Source organism: Sturnira hondurensis, unplaced genomic scaffold (assembly GCF_014824575.4).
Source record: "Sturnira hondurensis isolate 20B ecotype Veracruz unplaced genomic scaffold, ASM1482457v3 Scaffold0015596, whole genome shotgun sequence".
Taxonomy (NCBI): Eukaryota; Metazoa; Chordata; class Mammalia; order Chiroptera; family Phyllostomidae; genus Sturnira; species Sturnira hondurensis.
In genome coordinates, this window is record NW_028088227.1 from 17803473 (window position 1) to 17829528 (window position 26056).

Here is a 26056-nt window from a genome sequence, read left to right on the forward strand (position 1 = left end):
GATATAAGCAGAAAAATGTAGCTCTTCTATATTGTTTGTAACTGATTAGTTCTTTCCCAGAATCCCCATCTGGCAGAAGAAAATTAACCTCATTTAATGAATGCAGTTCACCACCTCGTCCAATTCAGTATTTTAAATAATCTTGGTAGGAATGCTCAGTCTTTTCTGGATAATAGTTCAATTTATCTTATTTTTAGGCTAGTTCTACTCCTTCTGTCCTTTTATCCAAGATAATGTCAGGACATACATTGGGTGAAAGTCTTGTGTGACGTACAGGGGCACAGTGAAGGCATCCTTTGGACCCCACTGTCCCTTGGATCTTCACAGTCTCAGAGTGGAATGATCGTGAATTCCACAGCAATGACTGGTTTGGTCCATCCTGCTGTGGGCACCAGCTGCTATCTACCGTCTCTGATCTCTTTACCTTGTCTTTGGGCCCATCCCCAGTGAATTGGCCTTTCCTTTTCTCTTTCTAGCTGAAGCCCTTTCTGTCCTGAGGCTGCACTGCACACTATATCTGCAGACAAGGCCCAGGGAATCCATTCCCGTTTCTGCTGTATACCCACAGGGTGCTCCCTGGCCTAATCTCTAGCTTTCATCAAAAAGTTCACCCATGTGGGAAACAAAGGAGGCTTAAAAGTTTGAACTAGATGTTCTCTGTGTAAACATGCCATTGTACCTCCTTCGTGATGCTGGGTCTCCATGTCAATGTGTGGGGGGGGTGTTCCTTGCTTAATGATCTCCTTGCCATCCTCCCACACTGAGAGGAATGGGCAGTTGCTTCATGACCTTGATGTTGCCCACATCTAATCTGATTGAACCCTATAGAGAAGGTTGCAGGACCTAAACATCCAACATCTTCACCCTCCTGCCTTTATCTGTCAAGGTCTTTTCTTCCTATGCTTCTCAAGGGCTTAGCAGGAGCGGTGTTTCCACTGACTTACTTTTTTATTAGATAAAGTTTCTCTTTTTTATTAGATCATCCTTACATAGAATTGTGGGTGCAAGTCACCCAAACTGGCATTTAATATGGTAACAAGAAGCCAAAAGAGTCTAGATAACCCTCTCTCCTCTCAGCTTGGTTTTCAAGTCTACTGCCTTACTGAAAAGGTCAACTACCTGTTCTCTCTCTCTCTCTCTCTCTCTTTTCTGGCATTATAAGGTTAATCAGGAGCAGGGGGAGAAAAACTCATAAAGAAACTTCCATTGAGAAGTATTTTAAAATATTAGGACTACTGTACCAACAGATAAATATGAAATCACAAAATAGAAGTTATTTTAAAAGTGCTGACGTAAACAATGTAACATCCAACAAAGACAGAACAGTTTGGGTAAGTTGCTCACAGGAGGCCCCCGTGCAGAGGTGACATTTAAGCAGAGAACTTGGTTGGAAACTAAGATGCTAGTCATGGGAATAGGGTGAGGATGGGAGTCAGGGAACGTACTAGAAGAAGGTAAAAGCATGTGTAAATTTCTAAATTTGGAAAGAGCTTGGCACACTTCAGAATCTGAAAGAAAGCCAGTGTGGCTGAAGAGCTGTCACTGAGGAGCAGAGCAGAGGAGATGAGGTCAGAGGAGGAGGCGAGATCACGCAGGTCGCATAGACCTGGCCAGGAGCTGGACTTATGACACTACCATGGTAAGCTGTTGAAAGTTTTTAAATAGGCATGATTTTTATATTTTTAAAGGGTTATTCTAGCTGACAGGTGTGGAAAATGGGTGGTAGAGGAACAAGTTGGAAGATACGACATTATTAAAGAAGAGGAGGTGAAGGATAATGGTGGTTTGGACTAAGACAGAGGCAATGGAGCTAGAGCAAGGACATATTCAATTGTAGGAGACAATGATCTGCAAATCATTCTGGGTACTGTATTGAGATGAGCTAGTGTCCATTGTAGGAATTATAATCTCCATTTCATTTTAATTTGCTGTGCAAATTCTCCTTCCAGCTCTTTCATTTCTTGACAAGCATCTCAGCTTGGAGTTAGTACTGAATATGGAGCACTATGGAGAAATCACTATGGTCTATTTCCTAGTATTGATCTGATGTTTTTTCATATTTATAACAATGAATTCACATTCTGGATACAGAGTGCCAAATTTGTCTCAATTCTTTTTTTAAAGATTTTTATTTATTTATTTATATTTAGAGAGGAAGGGAAGGGGAGAAGGAGAGAAACATCAATATATGGTTGCCTCTCGTGAGTTCCCTGCTGGGAACAGGCCTGCAACCCAGGCATATGCCCTGACTGGGAATCGAACTTCGATCGTGTGGTTTGCAGGCCCATGCTCAATCCACTGAGCTACACCAGCCAGGGCTGTCTCAATTTTTTTAAAAATTAGAATCACAGCTGAGAACCTAATTTTTAATAGAACATGTGGCATTTGGAAACAGGGCTGATACAATGATCCCAATAAAAACGATTAGATTTGAAAGAAAGCATTTTCAAGTATTTTGAATAATAGAGTAAAATCTTGATGACTAGCCTAAGAGTTGCTTCAGGAGGCGTAAGAAGAAAGTAAAGCATAATTCTCCACAGGAAGCATTTTCTTTCTGAAAAAAAGTTATTAATTCAAAGACATCAGCAAAAAATAGGATCTCTCAAGGCTTCTCATACTTCAACTACACAATTTTTATTTAGTGTACTTATTTCTGACCTGCCTCATTCTACAAAGGATTTTAAAACACTGAAAGGAAATCATTTAGGACAGAGAGAAAGAAAAAGCAAGAAGGAAGGGGAGAAGGAGACGGCAGCCATGTCGACAGCTGCCACTCGGCCACACTGCACCTCACCCCTGCACACTGCCCTCTGAAGGTTCAGCCTCTTGTTTACTCTGTGCAGTTTATTTAAGCAGATATTCCTATTTTTTCACTGACGGAGACTTTATCTACTTTGAATCTAATGACTATTCTTAATTATTTGATGGCAAAAACATATGATCTTGTAGCCTATAAAACCTTTCTGTCCCCTGATCCAGGGACCAGTGAACACTGAACAGCAACACATTAAGCAAAGAAGAAGTCTATAAAGCAACAGTCATTTAAAAGTAAAGAGTACAACATGGGCTCTTAATAGCATTAAGCTGGAGGTGAAATAAAGTGAAGGAGCTTTCAAGAATTTAATCCTCCCTGGCTGGCATAGCTCAGTGGATTGAGCGCGGGCCTGCGAACCAGACAGTCGCGGTTCGATTCCCAGTCAGGGCACATGCCTGGGTTGCAGGCCGGTTCCTTGCAGGCTAACTACCAGCAGGGGATGCACAAAAGGCAACCATACATTGATGTTTCTCTCCCTCTCTCCTTCCCCTCTAAAGATAAATAAATAAATAAAATCTTTAAAAAAAAGAATTTAATCCTGAAAATGCATTTCTTGCAGCCTTCAGGTAAATTAATAACAACTATTCTTTTGACATAGAAGTTTTTCATTACGAATAGGCACTTGTCACATTTCATTATCATGCCTTAGATATTTGCACTCACTTACAGTTACAAATATTCAAACGTATTATTCTAAATAAATGTACAGGTATTTTACTGTTGTTAAAATTTATCCGGACTGGTTGCTTCAGTTGTACACAGACACATGCTCATTATACTTGAAATATCTCATTTAGCTAAGTGTTCAGATTCAAATTCCTTCATTCACTATGCCAGCCCTTTACTACTCTTTGCCTGATTTTTTTCAAAATAACATGAGACTTGTTAACCATGTTCATTTTTAGTGTCTATGAGTAAAGGCCTTGGATTCACAAGTCAATTAAAATCCAACAGAAGACAACTTTCAGTATTAAGTTGGCATCTTTCAGTATTAAGAGGGTGAGTGTCTATAGGTATTTAAACTAGGCACATAAAATACTGATTTTAAGAACTCTCTTACTCATTATTCCAATCCTGGGGAGACTCATTAGCATCTGGGTGCACATATTTTTAAGGGGTAAAAATAAGATGGTGAACTTCATGTTCTCCCATTGTTGCTCCATCCATTTGAGGAGCTCTCTGGTAATTCCGGTTGCCACTGGGATACATCTGTCAGAGAACCCCAAAGAGCTGTCACTTGAAGCAGATTGCCCTTTGATCCTGTTTCTTCTTGAGAGTGGTGTGGTTGTTGTGTGCACTGAAAGCCAAAGAGAGCACTGAGGACTGGGCTTTCCACCACACATCCCAGGCTACGGGAAGAAGGGGGAATGCTTGAACTCCTGCATTCCATTAATAGCTGAACACAGCATATCCATCTATGGGCTCACCTGACCCCGAGTGCATCCAGGTGCTGAGAATTTAAGCAGTGAATAGAAGGTGCAGCATGGCTCAGTGCAGACTTTCAACCCTCTAAGCTGGGCCTGTGATCTCATAGAACTGCTTCAAATAAAAATCAGTTCCCTCTGTACTCTAAGGAGAGTAGTTAATCTTTATCGTGACAACTTAAGGCCTTGGCCAGATTGAATGGCATTGCTCAGAGCTCCATTTCCTAGCACAGCTTGTTTTCCTGGTTGGCAATGAGTTAACCCTTCCTGGGCTCTGAGAGTTGTACAGCACTTTGAGAGACAGCTGGGAGTATTGTTTACTTTTCAATGACTGGTGTTTGAATGGACTTCAAAACTACCAATGGAAAATTTGGCTTCATGACAACTATATCTTTATAAAATTAAAGCATGAATGTATCCAACTGAAAAATCAAGAATATATTATGTAGATTATTATCTTTTCCTACTTATAATCAGGAATGCTTTTCTAGCACACATTCTCCCTCCTCCTTCCAGTTGCATTTTAGATACCTTTGGATTAGAGCAAAGTTCAACATTCCTACACTTTTCTGCTCCACAATACCTCTCCATTCGACAAATAATATAAATGAGCATATCAATCAAAATATATAACTCAGTGATTCCTAAAGTGCTTACTCCAGGTAAATTTTAACAACACAATGAAAATTTCATTTGATTGAGATTCTGGGAAAATTTTATGACTGTTTGATAGATGTAAAAAATGCAAAATAATTATTAGTTTGCTTATCATTTAATAAAAATGTATTTCATATTCAGGTATGCTGGCTTTCTCCTCAAACCTTGATCTAAGTTTTTTAAATTGTGTATAATTCCTCATCTGTAACTTACAGGATTCTTCCCACCTCTCCCCAAATATCTGAAGCATATTTCTAGGCACTATCATCAAACTTGTTCATGCACATGTGTAATTAACCTTCCTGTAAATATCTAAGATGCTGCATCGTAAACGCTAAATCATAAACGAGCAGTGATTCAAATCTTCCTCTTCTAGCTGGAAGGTTTAAATAATATGAAAACATCCACCAGGAAAACATCCAAACAAGGTGCCCAGTTCTTAATCATCTTTTGGCTCCAGTCTGAATAATCCTCTAAATAACACAGCATAGTCAAGGCAGGACAATCATGGTGTGTATCCGCATACTGCTAATTCCTTTTGCGCTTGCCTGTACCACACAGTTTAGCACTTTATTACATGTTGGCTTGTTATCCAGCTGCTCCATTTGAGTGTCTTTTCCTTCAAAATACATTCTGAGATGCTGAAGAAACACAACCCTGTTTCAAACACCTCTGAGTATCACACAGTCCTTGGTATGGTATTGTGCATATATCAGATAAATTTATACTTCTTGCTTGCATGTTCTTTTAGAAACTTCCTGGGTAAAACTCTTGGGAAAAGTCTCAAGACTTGATTTTTTTTCTCTCAAATCAATGTGTCTTTTCTCGCATGTTTAAAATATTGCAAGTAAGTCTGAGGAATTATTTGGCACTTTGTTCTGTCTATAGCTGAACAACTTAGATCTTATTCATCAGCCTGTGAACTGTTCCTTTCTCAGGAACAAGATGCCACCCAAACTTTTTCTGATGTCCTTGTTTTTAACTGTTGCAGCTGCTGAATCAAAGCAGCTGAACTTGATGGATGCTCAATGTAGTTTTCTTCAAGAATCAACTCATCTTTCTGGTCTTGAGATAATGAAAATGCAATGTCTACACTCATCCAAACCCCAAGAAATTTCTGATTTCAACAAGAAAACCATTCTCCTGAATATCCTCATTAATGGGGTAATGGGCGGACACAGATCTCGTCTTGTAATGAAAGCCCGGAGTACCACCCTGGGTCATGTTCTGTTCGTGACTACAGATAGTGTGAACAGTGGCCAGTTCCTTTTCATTTCCCCATCATTTGTCACCTCTTCTTTTTCCTGTCATGGACACTGAGTTCTAGATTGGTATGATTGAAGTCCCTCCACAGGGTGCCTCTGGGGCCCTTCACAAGAGCTGTGCATCCCTTCAGAGTGATGTCGACATTTTCTGGAATGTCGACGGTCTGACTGCTGAGAAGGGCCTTCATCCTCGCACTGCAGCAAAGAAACTCGGGACAATATTTCTGCTGAGGTGGTTCCCATAAAGGTGGATTAGTACTCAGCAAAAATAACTTGGTGTCCTGGCTGGCGTAGCTCAGTGGATTGAGTGCAGGCCCAGGAACCAAATAACCATGGTTTGATTCCCAGTCAGGGCACATGCCCGGGTTGCAGGCCAGTTCCCAGCAGGGGATGCATGAGAGGCAACCATACATTGATATTTCTCTCCTTCTCTCCTTCCCTTTCCCTCTAAAGATAAGTAAATAAAACGTTTTAAAAAATAATAAATTCACTTGTTTTTGTTTATAATTAGATCAAAATCATCTACTCTTTGAGGATTACAAATTTATTAGAATTCAATAGTGGCCAGGATCAGTTTGATAGAGTCACTAATATTCAGTCATTACATGTTAAATTCATAAACAGATAACAATTTATGTAATTTTCATTAGTACTATATCTCAATGTCAGCTATATCAACAAATGCAATCCAACTTTTAAACAATATTTTCCTACTTAAATGAATCTTTCAATTTTCAGATTAAGATATTAGCCAAATCTTCTTCCAAAGTAAAATAGTATACATACCCACACAGACAAGAACTTTTATTTATTTATTAAAATTCACCTAACCAGGAGTATGAATATATTCTACTCTTCCAAATTTTGATGGTGTGTGTGTGTGTGTGTGTGTGTGTATATATGTATATATGTATATATGTATATGTATATGTATATATACACACATAGATATATAACATTATATATTTAGTGAATTGTAACAATTCATATTTTATGCAGGATATACAATATATAAATACCAGTTTTTACTTTAAAATATCATACCAATGAGTCATAGGATTGCATGTGCACATGGTTTTGTTTTGGGGTACTTATATTAACATAATTATAACTTACAGATCATCAGGACAATTTCTAGGCGGCTCCAGTCTCCCTCCTGTTTGCACATAGTTTAAAACATCAAGGTTAGAGTGGGCTGGATAAGGCTGATGGCCAAGAGTTAAAATCTCCCAAATCAGAATTCCAAAAGACCTAGGATATTAGAGAGTTTGTTTTAATTGTACACATCACAAACCTCATGTTTACTGTAGTTCCTCCAATGTAATATTCCTGCAGCTATAAGCCTGTACTTTGTGATTGGAATGATTGGTTCCACAAAAGGCAAATGGAAGACTTAAAAGCAAGATCATCACAAGAAAAAGTAGAACAAGCAACTGCCTACCAGGAACACTTCAAAGGTGATAGGAAGGCTCAGTGGGGACACACATGTGCACACACACACACTTTGCTCCTCTTTTCTGGCTGAACCTGGACTGCAAACCTCCATTACGCAGACATACTTCTGGTGAGTGAAAAAGCATTTCAGCTTCTTTCTGTTTGAGGGTTGGAGTGCTAGTAAACAGGAAGAGGGAAGGCATGAATAAAAATGGGCCTCCTTGAAGGCCAACTTTTCCTCATTTCCAATTGTGCCTAGGGCTGTGCCTAGAAGTTTTGGAATAAATCCCTACGTTTTGAGCAGCTGTCATCAAAAGTTTGAGGTAACAGCAGAAATAAAGGGTCCTATTCAAATGCCGAAGAGATTTTCCAGTCTCCTCAAAGTCCTAATGTTTTTGAGATCTGTGATTGAAAGTTTATTTTAATGACCAAACGTCTCTAAATAACAGGCATTCAGACACACACTCACACGTTCATTCATAGGTTCCAATTCCTATTAGTCAAAGTCTCTGCACTTTGGGGGAGTAGTACAATATCTGAAGGAAATGTAGCTACTGCACACGCACTGGTAAGATGAAGGGTCAGCACTGGTTGGAGGGGGGATGAGACCTAGGAACTGTCCCGCCTTGGACACCAGCTTTCACTTTAGCTTAAGGCAAATTACAGCTTCTCTGGTCTTCTGTTTTCTCACATAAAAAAAAGATTAGAAGACTTTTTAAATTTATTTTTTTTTAATTTTATTTATTTATCTTTAGAGAAGGGAAGGGAGGGAGAAACAGAGGGAGAAAAATATCAATGTGTGGTGGCCTCTCACCCACCCGTTAATGGGGACCTGACCTGAATTGGGAATCTCAAGCATGTGCCCTGGATTGGGAATTGAACCTGGGACCCTTTGGTTTGCAGGCTTGGTGCCCAATCCACTGAGCCATACCAGCCAGGGCCCTTTCTAAAAAAATAAAATAATAATAATAATAATAATAATAAATTTAAGAAAACCCTCACCCAAAGATATGTTTATTGATCTGAGAGAGGAAGTGTGTGGCAGGGAGAGAAACATCAATACGAGAGAAAACTTGGTTGCCTCCCATACTCACCCCAACCAGAAATCAAACCTGCAATCTAAATCTGTGGAGATCGAACCCACAACCCTTTGCTGTACAGGACCATGCTCCAGCCCGCTGAGCCACCTGACCAGGGCTACAACACCTTTTAAGATCCCTTTGGGCTCTAATGTTAGATGCCTCTGCCCACATTTTTCTGTGTCCTTCGGCTCACCATACATCCGACTGTGTAGTGAAGATTCCATCCATCAGGCTTTCTGGAGCCATCCACCGAACAGGGAGCAGGCCCTCTCCTCTCTTCCTATAGTAATCATTTTTATAGATGTCCCTCGCGAGTCCAAAGTCCCCAATCTTCACTACCCGTGATGGACTGCTATAGTCCTTCACAGAGACAAGGCAATTCCGAGCTGCCAGATCCCTACGGCAGAAGCTGTATTTAATAATAATAATAACAATAATAAAGATCCAGAGATCAGACAAGTGATACTAGCAGATCTGTAGGGAAGGCAGACTTTTTAAGACTCACTGCTATTTTGAAGGAATAAAAATACTTACTTTCTTGGTTTACCCAAACTGCAGATGGCTATTGTGCCAATATCCATAGGAACCTTGTATCCAGAATATTGCTGTACCTGTGAATGAAGTGCAGCTGCTCCAGGTAGACACAGCCTTTTGAAATATCTACACACAGGTCTACAAGGTCAGCCAAAGTGAGTAAAGGACCGTGAAGCTGTAAGAAATGAAAGGGAGATTACAGGCAGTCATTCAGTTTGCACAAAATGCACATATTGACATCCATGCATACATGGCTACATTTATGTGCATGTGTACACATGCACATGATGTTTTAAAGAAATGTTTAGTTATGGTTCCAAGGATTCAAAGAGGCAAAGAACTAAATTTATATGTTTTCTCCCCCAAAAAAGATAAATAAGGCTACCTTTAGTAAGCAGAGGCAATAATAGGACCTTGGCTGGAAGCAGAGTACTAGTTCTGACACACCAAGGTTTGAAATATAGTTTTGCTACTTACTTGCTGTGCGAACATGCCTATTTTGCCTTATTCACTCAGCAACTTCCTCATGGGTATAATGGGAACAATAGACCTGATTTCATAGGATTTGGGATAACATATATAATCTGGCTGGTGTATAAAAAGCACTTAATAAATAGTAGCTGCTCTCATAGTGTTAATAATGATAGTTTAACCAGCACTCACCAGTTTAATTATTGGCCCATTAATTATTGGTCACATTATAATGTCAGTCATGACAATGGGATTTTTCCTCATATGAGCCCCATATAAATTGTTAGCAACACAGACTCTATTTCAAGGTCACAGATTGTTCTTATCTAAGAGAGCCAACATAGAAACTGAGAAACCAAGAACTGAGTGACTGAGCCTGAACTGGCTACAGTGATTGCTACATTAAAAATAATAATAATAAAGCTAGCTCAAGTGCTTATTAGTAGCACATGGAAAAAACTCAAAGTTCTGCTCGGACACTGCATATGCATACTCTCTGCCCCTTGGCATCCCTGAAATTACCCTGGTTCAGGCCTTTATCATCCCAGTCTGACTCATCCCAAACAAGGGCTCATCCCAAACCAGCCATGTCCCCAGCAGCCTATGCTTTCATTAGCTCACTCCGCTGGGACCCACTGCCTGTAGGCTTCATGACAGACTCCTGAACACAGCGTCCATGGCAGCCCCCAGCTGCACCAGCCTCTCTGTATGTCCATCCACTTCCCTAGTTTCTCCTCTCACAATCTGTGCTGTGGTCCCACTAGAATGCCACAGGGTTTTTTTGTTTTTTTTAAATATTTCTATTTATTTATTTTCAGAGAGAGGAGAAGGGAGGATGAAAGACAGGGAGAGAAATATCAATGGTTGCCTCCTGTTTGCTCCCAAATGGGGACCTGACTCACAACCTAGGCATGTGACTTGACGGGGAACTGAATCCATGACCTTCTGGCTGGTGCTCAATTCACTGAGCCATACCAGCCAGGGTGACACTACAGTTTTTATACTTTCTCTTCCATTCTCAACCTCTCTTCTACATTCCTGCTAGCACTATTGCCTGGGATGCCTTCCTCAGCCCTAATTTCCATTCACATTCTTCACTGAGCATCTATAATGGTTCCCAGCCTTGAAATCTCAAAATTTCCCATAGACAGGTGTACTTAACTACTGCTTCCTCGGCATCCCCAGTGACCTTGTGTCTTATTCCCAAAGTGGGAAGAATCCTGATATTCTGGGACTTCATATTGCCATGGTCCCATTCAACCACACTTAGGTCTGATAACCAGGGTGGAACTTACTTCCAAGAATCAGTCCCCTGAAGTCCTATTCAGGTCCATTAGATGCCCGTCGTGGCCTGTGGGCATCTGAGTAACCCCTGTAAATGGAGCTCTGCTCTGCTCTTGGCAAAACCTACCCTACTTATAAAGATTGTCTTTGCAGAGAATCCTGCTCCTGAACTTTAGACTGATGGCCAGCACCCTGCACTCTGCTGACAGATTTTCAGAATGCTGCCCGCCTGCCTGGATTTCTAAATATCACTTGCTTCTGAGAGATCAGTGACAGCTTGTCGGGATATCTCATCAGCCCTTGTTGGGTTTCCTTGACTCCAGATGCCATCTTGCGCTACCAACTATCATTTCTTGCTAAATCCTCTGGAACACTGAACTTCCTTCCAGATCTATTCCTTGGTCAAAGCCTTTCAAAACTCATGCAGCTGTAGTTTCAGAGAACTTTCTGTCTCCCACCTTGCTTACTTCTTCTCCACAAAGTCTTTCCAGGACCCCTCAGTTGGAAATCATCTCTCCCTGCACTTCAGCAGTGTATTCTCTACTCCACTCTACTGGGTCCTTCCCCTTTCTGCCTTAAATGGGTTATTTACATGTGATGTTCCTTCCTACCATGTGGCACGTTCTGTGAAGAGCAATATTCTTCAGAGTTGTACACTAAACACCCAGCAGAGATTTGATTAATTGAATTGTTTTGGATATGGGTTTGTATTATTTCAATAGCATGGTTTTGTTTGCTAGTTTTTACTTTTTTTGTCTTAACACAGTCTTAGAATATCAAAGCTAAAATTAGCCTGAGAAAGTTTTTGATGTAATATTCCATTTTATAAATGAAGGACTATTTGGGGTGTCCAAGCTTTTGGCATCTCTGGGCCACACTGAAAGAAGAAGAGTTAGGCCACACATCAAATACATTGTGATACAAAATCACAAATAAATCTCATAACATTTTAAGTAAATTTACAATCATGTGTTAGGCACATTCATCGCTACCCTGGGCCACATGAGGCCTGCAGGCCATGGGTTGGACACCCCTGGTAGACCATCAGTTTCAGCCCAGGGAAAAGGATGCTTGTGGTAGTTCTTCTGGAATGTGCCTCAGAGCACTTACTCTCTGTGGGCGGAGGGCTAGCCAAATGCGCTCAGCATGATGGGGGCTTAGAGCCCATGGTGTTGCACTGAGGACCTTAGACCTTCATTCTGGCACCAACCTCTTAACAGCATCCTGTCCCCTGTGACTGAAGCAAGGGGGACAAAGCCTGGAAGCTGTCCTGGGCAGCTGACATGGAAGGCAGTGGAAGAACTGAATATATTTGAGGACCAATTATCACAGCCATTAGGACTCTGGGTGTATAAGAAGAATTTGGAAAAAGTGGACCCACATTTTCTTCTAGTCCAGCTTCATCTTCTCTCTTCAAAAAAAAAAAAACCCTTAAAAATCTACAGATAAACTTTCTTGCTAAAGATGGAAGACTGATGCACTTTTACTTCCACTCTGCCCAAACCTTACTAAAATGACAGTCAAAGGGAAATTTTTATAAACTCTCAAGGACAATTAGATCAGGAGACTAGACATAGAATAACAAGACATGGTAGAACAGGAAAAGCAGGTGGAGTGGAAATTTAGTAGAGGCAGAAGAAGCTGAAAACTGATACCTACAGAAGAAGACAGAACTAAGCTGTTCTTCGCTGTAGAACCCTCTAAAGACCCTGGAATTGGAGGTAGTGAGTACCCCTGAATGCTGGGGTGAGGGCAGGACTCAAGGCAAGAGGAATGTTTGAAAGTTTGTATTAAAGGAGAACTAGATCCTAGATGTCCTCACTGTAGCTGGAGGCTTTCCTCTGCAGAAAACACATACACATACACACACAGTGAACCACAACAACACCAAGTTCAAAACCATCAAACATCCCAAAGTGCTCTGTTGAAAATGGAGAAGGAAATTAAATAAGCATCCTCATAGTGAGCCTTGAGACCTCTGGCCTCTGTCTCCGTCCTGACTCCCTGAACAGAGGCTCAAGCTTTATTCCTGGAAACTAGACCTGCCAATTCTCCTCCGGTGAAGACAGGCATATGCCCGGGAAGGCATTCAGGTCGTGTTATCAGGGGACCCTGAAGAGAACAGCTGGGTCCCACCTGACAGTCCAAATGAAGCTGCTACAGACACATCGGTTCCAATCTGCTATTAACTATGAAGGCCCCACTATTAAATATGAAGGCCAGCCACACTTTGCCAGACACTTGAGAAAAGCTCACATTACAAACAGATCCAAAGAAGAAAGGAGGAAACCAGGACAATGCAGGAGGCAAAGTAACTATTAAAAAAACTATAATTAGCATCCTAGGAAAAATAAGAGAAGATTTTGCATGTATGGGAAAACCCCAGATAATTATCTTAGGATATGGTCAAAATACAAGGCCCAGCAGAAGTAAGGCTTGCTTGAGTGTGGTTGGTAGGGTAATAACATGAGTCTAATAATTTATAGTTTTAATTTGAATATTTCATCTTAGATGTCATATGGTGTGCTTGAGTGTGGTATTGCTATGTTACAGAATTACATGCTTACACTTTTGTAATAAAATATTTTGTAATAAAAAGGGTCATTATTTGTGTCAGACCCTGTATAAGAATGAGTCTGTAAAATTAAAATTTTAAACTCTATTAAATAGTTTAGGAAATCTACCAGAATCGGGAGCAAAAGGACAAAGAGGAAGGAAGAGAGAGCAGCTAATAAAGAATAATAATATAACAAAGCTGTCCATTATTCAACTAAGAGGATTTCTAGAATAAGGAGATAAAGGAAACAAAGGTATTTCTTATCAAAGAAATACAATGAAAAAAATCCTGGAATTGAAAGGGCTGATTTTTCCAGGCTGAGTACCGAGGTCTGTAAAAAGTACCACAGATAACAAGAAGCTCCTAAAATTTTCCAAAGAGGAAGGACAAAATGCAGGTCACAGATCATAAGTCTGAGAACCAGAATGACAAAAGACTTCTTAAAGGCAATTGTAGAAGTAAGAAAACAAAGATGTCGTGGATTTATTTTTGAGAACAAGTGGTTTTCAACCTAGAATTGAGCAAGTCATGAATCCAGTGAGAGAAGAATAAAGGACATTTCCTCAGAAAGAAAAAAAAGAAGGCAATTTTAGCCTCCTGTGCATGCTTTCTCTTTCTAAAACAGTAGAGAAGTCATGGAACACAGAGAATGAAGGCCTGATGTAGATGTTACCGGGGTGAACCTGAAGGAAACCTCTAGGATAATAGCTGTGTAGGTAGTGGAGGACAAGCCCCCATATGAGCCCAGGAGAGAAGTGCCCAAGAAAAAAATGTGTTACATGCTGGATTATCTGATATATTTTACCATATCAAGGAAAGTATTGCAATTCTTTAGGTATATAGAAAACAAAGCTAATGGAAAAGAAGACACATTTATTAAATGAGCTTAAGGAAAATACACAAACAGCACTGAGTAACTCAGCTGCAAATGATACTTAGGTGGTCCCAGTAATGTAAACCTGCAATACTGATTTATCTGAAAATTGCGACACCGTCGGGGGTTGGAGGAAACAACGCGTGCAGAGTGGGTGGGTGTGGGCCACTACACGGAGGACGTCTGAGAGGGTTACATCCTCATCCTTCACAGCAGGCCGTCCACAATTTCCCTCAAGGTCAATCATCAGTGAGCAGCGCTAGCAGAATGTTTAGGAGCTGGAGGTAAGTACAAGAGAAACATGTAGCTGCCTGGGAAGGGGGTTAAGATAGAACATGGGATGAGATAGTGAAAAACTCCTGATTTTTAAAATCTATAAACTTTGTTCTGTCTCTAAATTTGTTAGCTATATAATGTTTACTTTGATACAAATGAAAATCAAATTTTTTTAATCTATAGATTTACATTTTAGTTTCCCGTTTTGTCTCATGTGTTCCTCATCTAAGTTTTAATGTAGGGGACCCCTAAGTGCCGTCACTGTCTCTTCTTCGGGGTCCCCACTATGCCTGGCACTGCTCTGGGCACTGGAGAGAGAACCGGCTGGATCCAGGCTGCGTCCTGCGGACAGAGCTGGAGAGCCCACAGGACCTTTCAGCGTGGTTGTGGGGAAAGAGAAAGCAAAAAGTTGGATGGACGGCATGGAGGAGAATGTATGAAATGAAGAATTTTGGTTTTCCCCAAATTAGTTTAAGTTGCCTATTAAAATTCAAACAGATATGTCAGCTGGGTGGGGACATGTAAGTCTAGTAAAGACATAAGGGTGGGAAATACCAGTTTGGGAGAGACGGACATAAAGTACAGAGAAAGATGTGCCTTTTTGGATTTCACACAATCTCTGTTCTCCAGAAACCATGATTCTGGCAATGAGGAACCCATTTTCCTGTAAAATATAGCAAACAGGCTGAAATAACCAGAAAATGCCAGGAATTAGTTCAAGGTGCTAATCGTCCTTATCCAACATGAAGGATATGTCTTTCCAAGGAAGTATTCTAAGGTTCTCCCATTGGCCAAAACTGCAGCTATTGAATTTAAAGAAAACTAATAGGACATCATGGGGCATATACATTACAAACCAATACTGTGACCCTTATTTCCCACCTTTGTCATCCGGGCTTTACGTAAATAGGTGAGGAGGTCTCCTCCTTCCATCAGTTCCAGGATAATGTACTGGGGCTCACTCAGCAGACAAACTCCAAGCTGCTTCAGGATGTTGGGATGATTAAACTTGCTAAGTGGTAGAAAGAGACAGGCGGGATGATGTGACAGAAAAAGAAGTCGTAGCCGAGTGCCTTTATGGACTAGAGCAATCGCTTATCTGTAGTATCCATTCAAAGCCCTGCTTTTTTTCTCTGATAAATAAAGGCCTCCTTTTCCAAGGGCTGTTCTGTGTTCTTGCCTTGCAGAGGTAACACGGCAACCTCTAGTGGCCAGGCATATGGATAGGATAGGGTGAGTTTTAGAACAAATCATGTTTATATTAAAGTATTTTTGTCTTGGAAACTAAAGTAATTTTAACTAATTTCCTTCTTCAAAAGATAGTTGAAAGCATTATGTTTTGATCATCCCAAGTATGAAATATTATTCTCTCTTCTTTAGAGTAATAATTCGGATGGACTCCAAGTGTTTTCTTAAGATATCAAAAACAAGTAAACACCAGCCTAATAACTAGAACCCACAGTTTGGGACCACTGCCTCAGCTTTTCCTGTTAAGATGTCTTTGAGCAGTTTTTATGCCCAACAACTAATTCTAACATCGAAGACAAGTTTATCAAGACAAGGGACATTTTCATTGGCATCATTGCACTCGAGAGAACTCTCTTTTACTCAGTCTACTTCAACCCTTATCGTGCACTGAGAAGACCATACGCAAGCTGAAAGCTGAACAGCTTCAGAAGTCACTTGCGAAGCACACTTTTTATTGAAGGTAAAAGGAAGGAAGACCTTCTTCCTGAGGACAGCCTGTGCCCAGTCTTGGGAGACTGGCTTCTGTAGAATACTTGTCATTACAGACATGCTTCCGTTTAAACTTCAGCCATGCTCATTTGGGGCATGATTTATTACGTCAGGTGATTTTTGGATGTTAAAAGTCTACCAACCAGTTGCAAAAGCTTCCCACCCATACTGAGGGAACATTATTTCAGAGCTGCCCTGATACCTCATCAGATGTGCCTCCTTCAGGAACTCAATCTTCTCCTGGTCGGTGGAGCCCTTCTTCAAAGTCTGTGCAAAATAAAAATAGGATCAGTCTAGACAACCTTTCTGTGAGCTCAGTGGGTTAGTGGAGATTGTCTTTGCTTTGTATTGTAATATCCACCACGAGAGCTCAAAATAGATAATGGATAATGAATGTGTATTGCTGTGTAAACTATTCAAAAGATAGCTTCTATTATTGAAAGTATTTAAGTAGAAAAATCTGATAAAAGATATAGTAATATTTATACAAAGTCTCTCCGACATGTAGAATTTTTTTCAAAAAGACCAAATTTGGCATTTAAGCTAATTTCCATTTTTTTCTTTCTGTTTTTCTTTTTTGCCCTCATTCGAGGATATGCTTACTGAATTTTAGAGAGAGGGGAAGGGAGGGAGAAAGAGAGGGAAAGAAGCATCAATGTGAAAAAGAAACATTGATCAGTTGATTCTCCATTGTGCCCCATCCAGGGACCAAATCTAAAATTCAGGCATGTGCCCCGATGGGGAATTGAATCCATGACCTTTTGATGTAACATGATGATGCTATGATCAACTGAGCCACACTAGCGAGAGTTAATTTCTTAATTTTCAAAATTTTCTACTCAATATCTGTTCCCCTACCTTCTTTGTTAACAATATCATAATTTGTTTCTCAGAGGCGAGGGGCCAATCCCAGGCAATTGATCTGAGATAATTATGAAAATCACGTTCTGCAGTTCCCCCGCCTCCCTTGCAAATGTGGCTCACTTCTGGTCAATGAGTGTTCTAGCTGAGTGAAAATTCAATGCCTGATTTTCCAGCAACTCTCTTGGGACCATGAGACATGTACAAAGTCAAGAGACTTTCTCGCATACTGGCACTGCACTAAAGGAGGCAGCCCTCTGGTTATGTCAGAAAAATAAACATTCACTTAAACCAGTTGAGAGAATCTTGCTAGCTTTTCTGGTAGCTCACCCTCAGAGGAACAAATCCCTAACAAGCTGTGTATTATTCAATTACATAAAAGATTCATCATCTCCCAATCAAAAGAGAGTTTCACAAAAATATGGGAACATATCCCCTGCTTCCTTAAAACCACATTGAACATACATGATGAATAATGTGGGGCACAGGTCAGCCAAGTAGAGCCTGTGGACCAACCCTACCCCCCTGCCTGTTTTTGTATAGCTGGCAATCTGAAAATAGTGGCAACATTCATATTATATTTTATTTTTTTTCTAGCTTTATGAAGTATAATTGACATGTTACATTCTTAAATGGTTGAAAGAAGTAAAAAAATTGCGTTATTTTATTACACATATAAATTATGCAATATTCAAACTTCAGTTTTCAAATAAAGTTTAAATGGAAGATAATCACCCTCATGGGTTTTCAAACTGACTGTGGCATAGTTGCAACTACTGTAAGATGACCACAAGCCTAAAATATTCACAATCTGCCCTGCTACTTAGGACCTTGAGAACGTGCTTAACACGCCCACTTCTCCATAGTGTATTCGCAGGGAAAAACTGCTGGGTATCAACCAATCAGAAACCATCCAGGATACTATCAATTTCAGAGTCCGTGGAGGAAGGGGAAGACAAATGTGATTCCTGTAGCCGTGAATAGGCTCCTGTGTTCCACCAGTTCTCTTTTCAATTAATATTACTCATCTTTCATTGTAGTTGCATCCATGTGAATCCACGTAAATGTGCAGCCATAACATGCCATGGGGTCAAAAGAACCACATTACCTTCACTGCTACTTTGGTTTCTCCACTTCCAGCTCCTGAGATGTCTACTGCCACCCCTTCATACACTTCTCCAAAGGCCCCGCTTCCCAGCAAGAGATGCAGAGTTAGTTTTTCCCGGGGGAAAGCAGGAAGACTTTCAATCTCCTCTTGCGTCGGAAGAGTACTAGAAAATAATAATATTTTCGATCTCCCAAAATATACAGTTTGAAAGTGGGTGTTGTTAGTGCCCAAGAGAGTATGAGGAAGAAATCTCGTGGCTTTACAACACTGCAGTGCATTCTGTGTGAGACAGTGATGTGGAATTTTGTGTTCTTGTTCCTTTCCTATTCCACCATCCAGAATATTCCTTCCTTATTCTGAAATCCAGACAGACCATGTCGCTTTGCTTGTAAGCACCTTCATTTTGATAGAAATATGCCCTTGTGAGTATTGCTTCAAGTCTTTTCTTTTGCCATAGTTTGTTTTGTTACAGTTACCAATTATTAATTTCTTTAGGTTACCAATTTGTATATATAGCTATTGTACATTAGTAATAACTACATCTGGATTTATGAGCTAAAAAACATTTACTTCAACAATTTCACACACCTGGTCTCCTATATAAAACAAAATTTACCATGACCACAAAAATCAACTTTGTTTCCATCAGGTTAACTTTTAGAAAGCCAAGCTTCTCACTTGGAATACTACAAGGGGGAAATGTATCTGCACTTAAAATGTTTTGAGTTTTTCAAAGAGAATCTTGAATATTGGATGTGCTGAATATTTTTCTCAAGGAAAGTTACCTCTGAGTGACTAATTTAGATCACCTCTGTGTCTACTCCAAATCGTTCATTTTTATGTATTTAATTACAAATTTTAAGGCCTATGACTATATAACCCCCTTGTGTATGGGTCATATAATACAGTGTCTTGTATAAAAAGACATTTAAATATTTTCTTTAATTATAATGACAACATAAGTTCAAAACTCATCTATCTTAAAGACTTTGGTTTTTTTACATTTATTTATTTTTTAAAATATATTTTATTGATTATACCATTACAGTTGTTCTATTCCCCCCTTCATTCCCTTCCACCTGCACACTCCCTCCCCCACCATTCTCCCCCCCTTAGTTTATAACCACGTGTCTCAAGTTCTTTAGATTCTATATTTCCCCTACTATTCTTGCCCTCCCCCCTATCTATTTTCTACCTACTGTCTATGCTATTTTCTGTGCCTTCTCCCCCCTTCTCCTCCTCCCACTCCCCTGTTGCTAACCCTCCATGTGTTCTTCATTTCTATGGTTCCACTCCTGATCTAGCTGTCCTCTTGGTTTGCTTTTGTTTTAGGTGTGGTTGTTAATAACTGTGAGTTTGCTGTCCTTTCACTGTTCATATTTTTCATCTTCTTTTTCTTATATAAGTCCCTTTAGCATTTCATATAATAAGGGCTTGGTGATGATGAACTCCTTGAACTTGACCTTATCTGAGAAGCACTTTATCTGTCCTTCCATTCTAAATGAAAGTTTTGCTGGATAAAGCAATCTTGGCTGTAGGTCTTTGGATTTCATGACTTGGAATACTTCTTTCCAGCCCCTTCTTGCCTGTAAGGTCTCTTTTGAGAAATCCGCTGACAGTCTGATGGGTACTCCTTTGTAGGTGACTGTCCCCTTATCTCTTGCTGCTTCTAGGATTCTCTCCTTCATTTTCATCTTGGCTAATGTAATTATGATGTGCCTTGGTGTGTTCCTTCTTGGGTCCAACTTCTTTGGGACTCTCTGAGCTTCCTGGATTTTCTGGAAGTCTATTTCCTTTGCCAGACTGGGGAAGTTCTCCTTTATTATTTGTTCAAATAAGTTTTCCACTCGTGGCTGTTTCTTTCCCCCTTCTGGTACCCCTATAATCCAGATGTTGTAATGCTTAAAGATGTCCTGGAGGTTCCTAAGCCTCTCCTCATTTTTTTGAATTCTCATTTCTTCATTCTTGTCTGGTTGGATGTTTCGTTCTTCCTTCTGTACCATTCCATTGATTTGAGTCCCCGTTTCCTTTCCATCACTATTGGTTTCCTGTGCATTTCCCTTCATTTCAATTAGTTTAGCCTTCACGTGTTCCTCTAATTTGTGACTATAATCAACCAGTTCTGTGAGCATCCTGATGACCAGTGTTTTGAACTGTGCATCTGAGAGGCTGGCAATCTCTTGGTTGCTTAGAGTTATGGGCTCTGGGGCTTTGAGTTCTTCTTGCGCCATCTTTTGGGCTGTTCGTGCCTGTTACATATCAGGATCAGAGCCCTAGGTGTTCACTAGAGCAGGGCAACTCAGTCACTGGGTTGTGATGCTGTACGTGGGGGCGGGGTCAAAGAGGAGCAATGGCAGTCTTGTCTGCCGCCTCCCACTGCTGCCGCCGCCGCCACAGGTGGTGCAGCTGCCACCATCACCAGGGCCCGGGCATTTCGTCCCACTGCACGCAAGTGCGCCACCGCCATCAGCCCTCCACCACTGGGTTCACCCGCTGGGGCCTGCACGGTCCGTCTCACTGTGCGCGAATGTGTGATGGCGGTCAGTCTGCCCTACACCCTGACTGGTTCCAGGCTGCCTGTGCACCTGGGTCGGGGGATCTTTCCTGCCCGACCCTGCTCTGCTGCTGGCTCCACCCGTCTTACCTTCCCAGTTGAACGTTGTTGTCAGACTTCCGTATAATTCAATTTTTCTGTTCTTTGGCTGCGTCTTTGTTCTCCAAACCTTTGTTGTATTCAAACTTGGTTGTGGGAGAAGGCACAGTGTTTCCACCTACGCCTCCATCTTGGCGGAAGTCCTATCTTAAAGAGTTTGTGAGGCCAGCCAACATACAACGTTTGAAACTAGAATTAGATTGCATTCATAGCACACCCACATCATTCTGGAAATTCCTCTCTTCCACATGCCGCCTGCTGAACCAATCAAGTTACCATCTACTCTCTTCAATGCAGTATTTATCTCCTTGTTTCATTTATTTTTGAACTATGTAATAAAACATTATAAAACACTAGAAAACAACTGATTTTTGCGTATTTTCCTTAGGATAGCGTAACCATGCCATTTGCCATCCATCCCAGGTCACATTTGAGGGTACTGTGTTGTTAATAGCTGCACCAGCAGAGTGGGCGTGAAGCAGAGCAGCCCTGCCTGCTCTCCACCCAGGTGCCCCAGGGTGACGGCCCCCATTACCCACCGTATCGCACAGCAGCCATTAGCCAGTCCTACCGCAGCAGCCAGGCCTCGCAGCTCAGCCGACCCCTTGTCTCCGTCTATGAGGACTGTCAGCCCTTCCTTGGGAGGTTTGTGATTCTTTAGTCTTCTGTGCCAGACTATAAACAAAAACAGACATAATTTACAGAATAAAGCATTGTTTCTTTTTCCCTTTAGGACACGTTAACAGTATACTTTAAGCACTTATCTATAAGAACACCACTGGTAAAATAACCAAATTTGATTGAAAAAGACACCCATATTAAAAAAAACACCTCCTTAGCCTTTGCTAGTGTGGCTCAGTTGGTTGGAGTGTTGGTCCATAAACCTAAAGGTCTCGGGTTCAATTCCTGGTCAAGGCACATCCCTAGGTTGCGGGCGCAGTCCCTAGTCAGGGAGCATGGGGAGGCAACTGGTTGAGGTCCCTCTTTCATTGCTGTTCCTCTCCTCCCTTTCCCCTTTCTCTAAAATCAATAAGATGCCTTCAAGGGAGGATTTAAAATTTTTTTTAAACTGATTAAATCAAGGTACGAAGTCACAGAAAAACACATAGCTTATACTACCTCACTTTTCATCTTGTATCATAATAATATTTAACATATTTCTTATTACTATTATAAACAAGTTGAAATATCTTAACATCAGAACTTCTTTTTCAAAACCACCCATAAACCATAGTCAAACCTAAACACACTTGCAGAATAATTATTAGGGAAATAAATTCATTTCTGAGTCCAGATATGGCCAGGTTATACTCCTCGGGAGAGCTAAGGAGTGCTTTCAGTATAATTAATGGCTATAACAGCATGCTTTGTTTAACTGCAGAGTACAACAACGCAGAGGATACACCCATTGTTGTTCCATATACACTCACTCAAATACACACCGAGTGTTAGCAGTGGGCCTCCCTAGTTGCAAAACCAGGGGTGATTTGTGCTGCCTTCTTCATACAACAAGCAAATATTTTTATAATCATAAAAAATAAATGATAAAGATTAAAATACAGATATGTCATTGAGATCACCTATCTATCTTAGAATATTGGCTCAGAAGCTGAAACAGCAAGGACACTTTGTTAGCTGATCATGAAAATTTGAACTTTATTCCACAGTAGCTTCTGTATTTAACAGGCTAGAGTTTTATTCGAGTGAAATTCCATCTGAGGCACCACACAGGGATAGATCTTAAGCACTTTGACTACTGCAATCTTTCAAAGCCCAAATGCTCTCATTACCCCTCTTCCTTTTTAAAGTCCCAGGTTAACGTCCCCCACCTTCAGTGAATCTTTCATGACTTTTGCAACTTCTACTGATCTCTCATCTCTGAACTTACAAGACTAACAGTGGCTCTCAGCACTTCTATGTCACTGTCTAGTGGATTTTACGTATCATCCATTGCCTTTTATTGTTGTTTAACACATATATCACTCTTTATCTTTTCCACACAGGTAGGTCTTACCTCCCTCATTAAATGGCAAGCTCCCAAGGCTGGTGTGTCCCTGCTTTATCTTGCCCTCTGCTCCCAGTATATGGCTAATGTTGCACACAAGATGTGACTGCTCACCAGAGCAAAGACTGTCGATGCTTATTTTTAAACCCTTGCTTTAATTTTATATTTATAAGTATGACCGACGAGAGCCTTCAGCACAATACAAATTTGAAAACAATTGCTACTTTTCATTTAATAACTCCANTCACTCTTTATCTTTTCCACACAGGTAGGTCTTACCTCCCTCATTAAATGGCAAGCTCCCGAGGCTGGTGTGTCCCTGCTTTATCTTGCCCTCTGCTCCCAGTATATGGCTAATGTTGCACACAAGATGTGACTGCTCACCAGAGCAAAGACTGGCAATGCTTATTTTTAAACCCTTGCTTTAATTTTATATTTATAAGTATGACCGACGAGAGCCTTCAGCACAATACAAATTTGAAAACAATTGCTACTTTTCATTTAATAACTCCATCTTTTCTCCTGCACTTACTCACCCCCACTTGTTCAACCACATGCCCTGTTCCTAAATAACCAGATTAGCTTATCTCTACTGAAAAATCTGTGAGTCCCAAATAGAATAAAGACCTTTAAGTCTTGAGAAAGTCAGATCTCCAGGGGATGTCTTGAAAGCACAATAGGTTGTCTGAAATTATCTCATGTTTATCCACTAGGGTCATGCATTTAAACAATGGTGATGTACAAGTAGGCAAGCAAAGGTCAGACAGAAGATCCTTCATGTACTATTCCTTCCCCGTAGGGAAGCAGACAAGCAGTCAAGCCTATATGCCAACTGCCAAATATACTGCAGTCATAGGCGTAACTCTGGAGGGGCTGGCTTAGTGACACAAACATCAGCTGTGCAATACTTAGACTCCCTGGAACCGCAGGTTAATATCCTGGCAGGGTCAGCTGAAATTTTTAGCTTTCCAAGTTAGCAGACAGAGTTCCATAAATTATATGTGTGGGATCGCTGAAAAGAAATCTCAGTTCAAGTTTTAACATGCCCTCCAATAGCTTACAATTTCAATCGGTTTGGAGAAAAATAAAGATTTAGAACACTTAGTGAAATATTGGCTTTCTTTATCCTGGAGATTTCAAGTTTATGTTTGTAACTTTTCCTTAAATGTTCTCTTCTAACTTTTTTTATTTATGAAAAAAATAAGCCACAATTTTCTGAATATGTACTTCAGTATTCTTTTCTAGTAAACATCATGCCTTTCTTGTAATGTTTCAGCATGGCAGGGACTCGTAATATTAATAGTGATAGGGTGACCATATACCTTATAATCCAAACCAAGGCATTTTAGGGGCCGAAAGAAAGAGCTGCTAATGTTTATGCTGCAATAACAGGAATGAACCAGGAAGTATGGTCACTGTAATAACCTTGTAGGCCCAATATTTGACCAACCCTTTTGGAGTTTTCACTGTATTTTCTCATCATTAAACTAGATCTTTATAAGAAAAACTACTCTCTTATCCTGATAAGAGAGTAGTTTTTATACTCTCTTAGGGCGATATCAATATAAAATGAATGGTGGGAAATAGCCAGTTTTCTACCAACCTAAGCTAATTCTTTTGCTTTCCTGATCATTTATAAATGAGCAGGGATTTGAAATAAGCAAACCAGGCATCTGAAAGTAAGAGTGGATCCTACAAGCCTGAAATGGCTCTTCTGCAAAAGAGGCCCCGCCCTTTCCAAACCAGGCTGTCTGCCCGGAGACCCGGACTATCCCGACCAGGGATTTCCTCTGGTCTTGCACTAATCCTACCCTTTTTAAAATAAACATATACCCAGAGCCGTTTTGTAATTTATTTCAAACTATGAGCCACATAACACTTGTTACATAGTCAACCAGAAACAAATACTATTTTAAAGAAAGTTCAAGTTGGTATTTTTGCCAGTAGTTTTATCTAAAGTATACCATGAAGTGTAAATATAGATATATTATTCATAACATACTTACTCCTATATCTAAAAAACAATCCACAAAACATAATGCTTATGAAGGTATAGCCAAAGATAACATTGTAAATTTATGAGTTTATTTCATGTAAAAGACTAAATAAACTAAGGGATAAATTAATTAGCATAATCAAGTAAATAATTACTTATTGAAAATAATTTTAAAAGATTTTATTTATTTATTTCTAGAGGGGAAAGGAAGGAGAGAAGGAGAGAAATATCAATGTATGGTTGCTTCTCGTGAGTCCCCTGCTGGGAACTGGCCTGCAACCCAGGCCTGTGCCCTGACTGGGAATCGAACCGCGATCATCAGGTTCACAGGCCCACGCTCAATCCACTCAGCTACACCACCCAGGGCGATTACTTATGAAAAATAATTTTACTTACCAAAGGCCAATGGGATTATAACAACTAAAAATATTCCAATTATAACAGTAAGTATAAAGCTTGTTTCTGGCATCCAAAAATCATCTAATGAGATAAATGAGAAAAAGAAATTAATTCGCAGGGATAGTCCAGGTGATCTGCCTGATATATGAGAACTAGATCCTATGACATTTTAGGAGGCAGTTAAACCATGTAGCTTGAAATCATATTTATGGTGAAAGTATTTACACCATTGGGAATAAAAATCAATGTTTTTACATTTTTTCCAGAGAGCCAGTTTACCAATACATGGTAGGGAGGTACCCAGCAAGGTGTTTTATTTTAAGTGACTGTGAAAACATTTATAATCCTTGTAATGTATCAGACTTCAAATATATAGTCGGGATTATTATTCCTCCATAACACCTTCATACACACTTCATCCCATGGTTATTAAACTGAAAAGTGTAAACACGAAATCATGCTATCTTCTTGTATGTAGTCTCAGTTGAGTACAAGAGATGGGCCTGAGCTTGGCAAACTACGGCCTGTGGGCTACATCTGCCCACAGCCTGATTCCTTACTGCCCATGAGCTAAGAATGATTTTAAAAGTGTTATTAAAAAAAGAAAAGGAAAGAAGAAGAAAA

At 40.2% G+C, this 26056-nt stretch overlaps 1 protein-coding gene and 1 pseudogene across 1 annotated transcript in view; both read right to left on the minus strand.

Annotated features, from left to right (window-relative positions):
• The window catches only part of ROS1 (ROS proto-oncogene 1, receptor tyrosine kinase), a 106375-nt gene that overhangs the window by 10254 nt on the left and 70065 nt on the right, over window positions 1–26056 (minus strand). The window contains exons 35-42 of the mRNA XM_037065112.1: window positions 25430–25513; window positions 21572–21707; window positions 18380–18542; window positions 16613–16677; window positions 15556–15685; window positions 9289–9386; window positions 8871–9074; window positions 7278–7412 (exon numbers count right to left, since the gene is read on the minus strand). Of these exons, the coding sequence (XP_036921007.1) occupies window positions 7278–7412; window positions 8871–9074; window positions 9289–9386; window positions 15556–15685; window positions 16613–16677; window positions 18380–18542; window positions 21572–21707; window positions 25430–25513 (1015 nt within the window). The remainder of the gene's footprint in view (window positions 1–7277; window positions 7413–8870; window positions 9075–9288; window positions 9387–15555; window positions 15686–16612; window positions 16678–18379; window positions 18543–21571; window positions 21708–25429; window positions 25514–26056) is intronic.
• LOC119000332 (60S ribosomal protein L9-like) lies at window positions 5794–6349 on the minus strand (annotated as a pseudogene).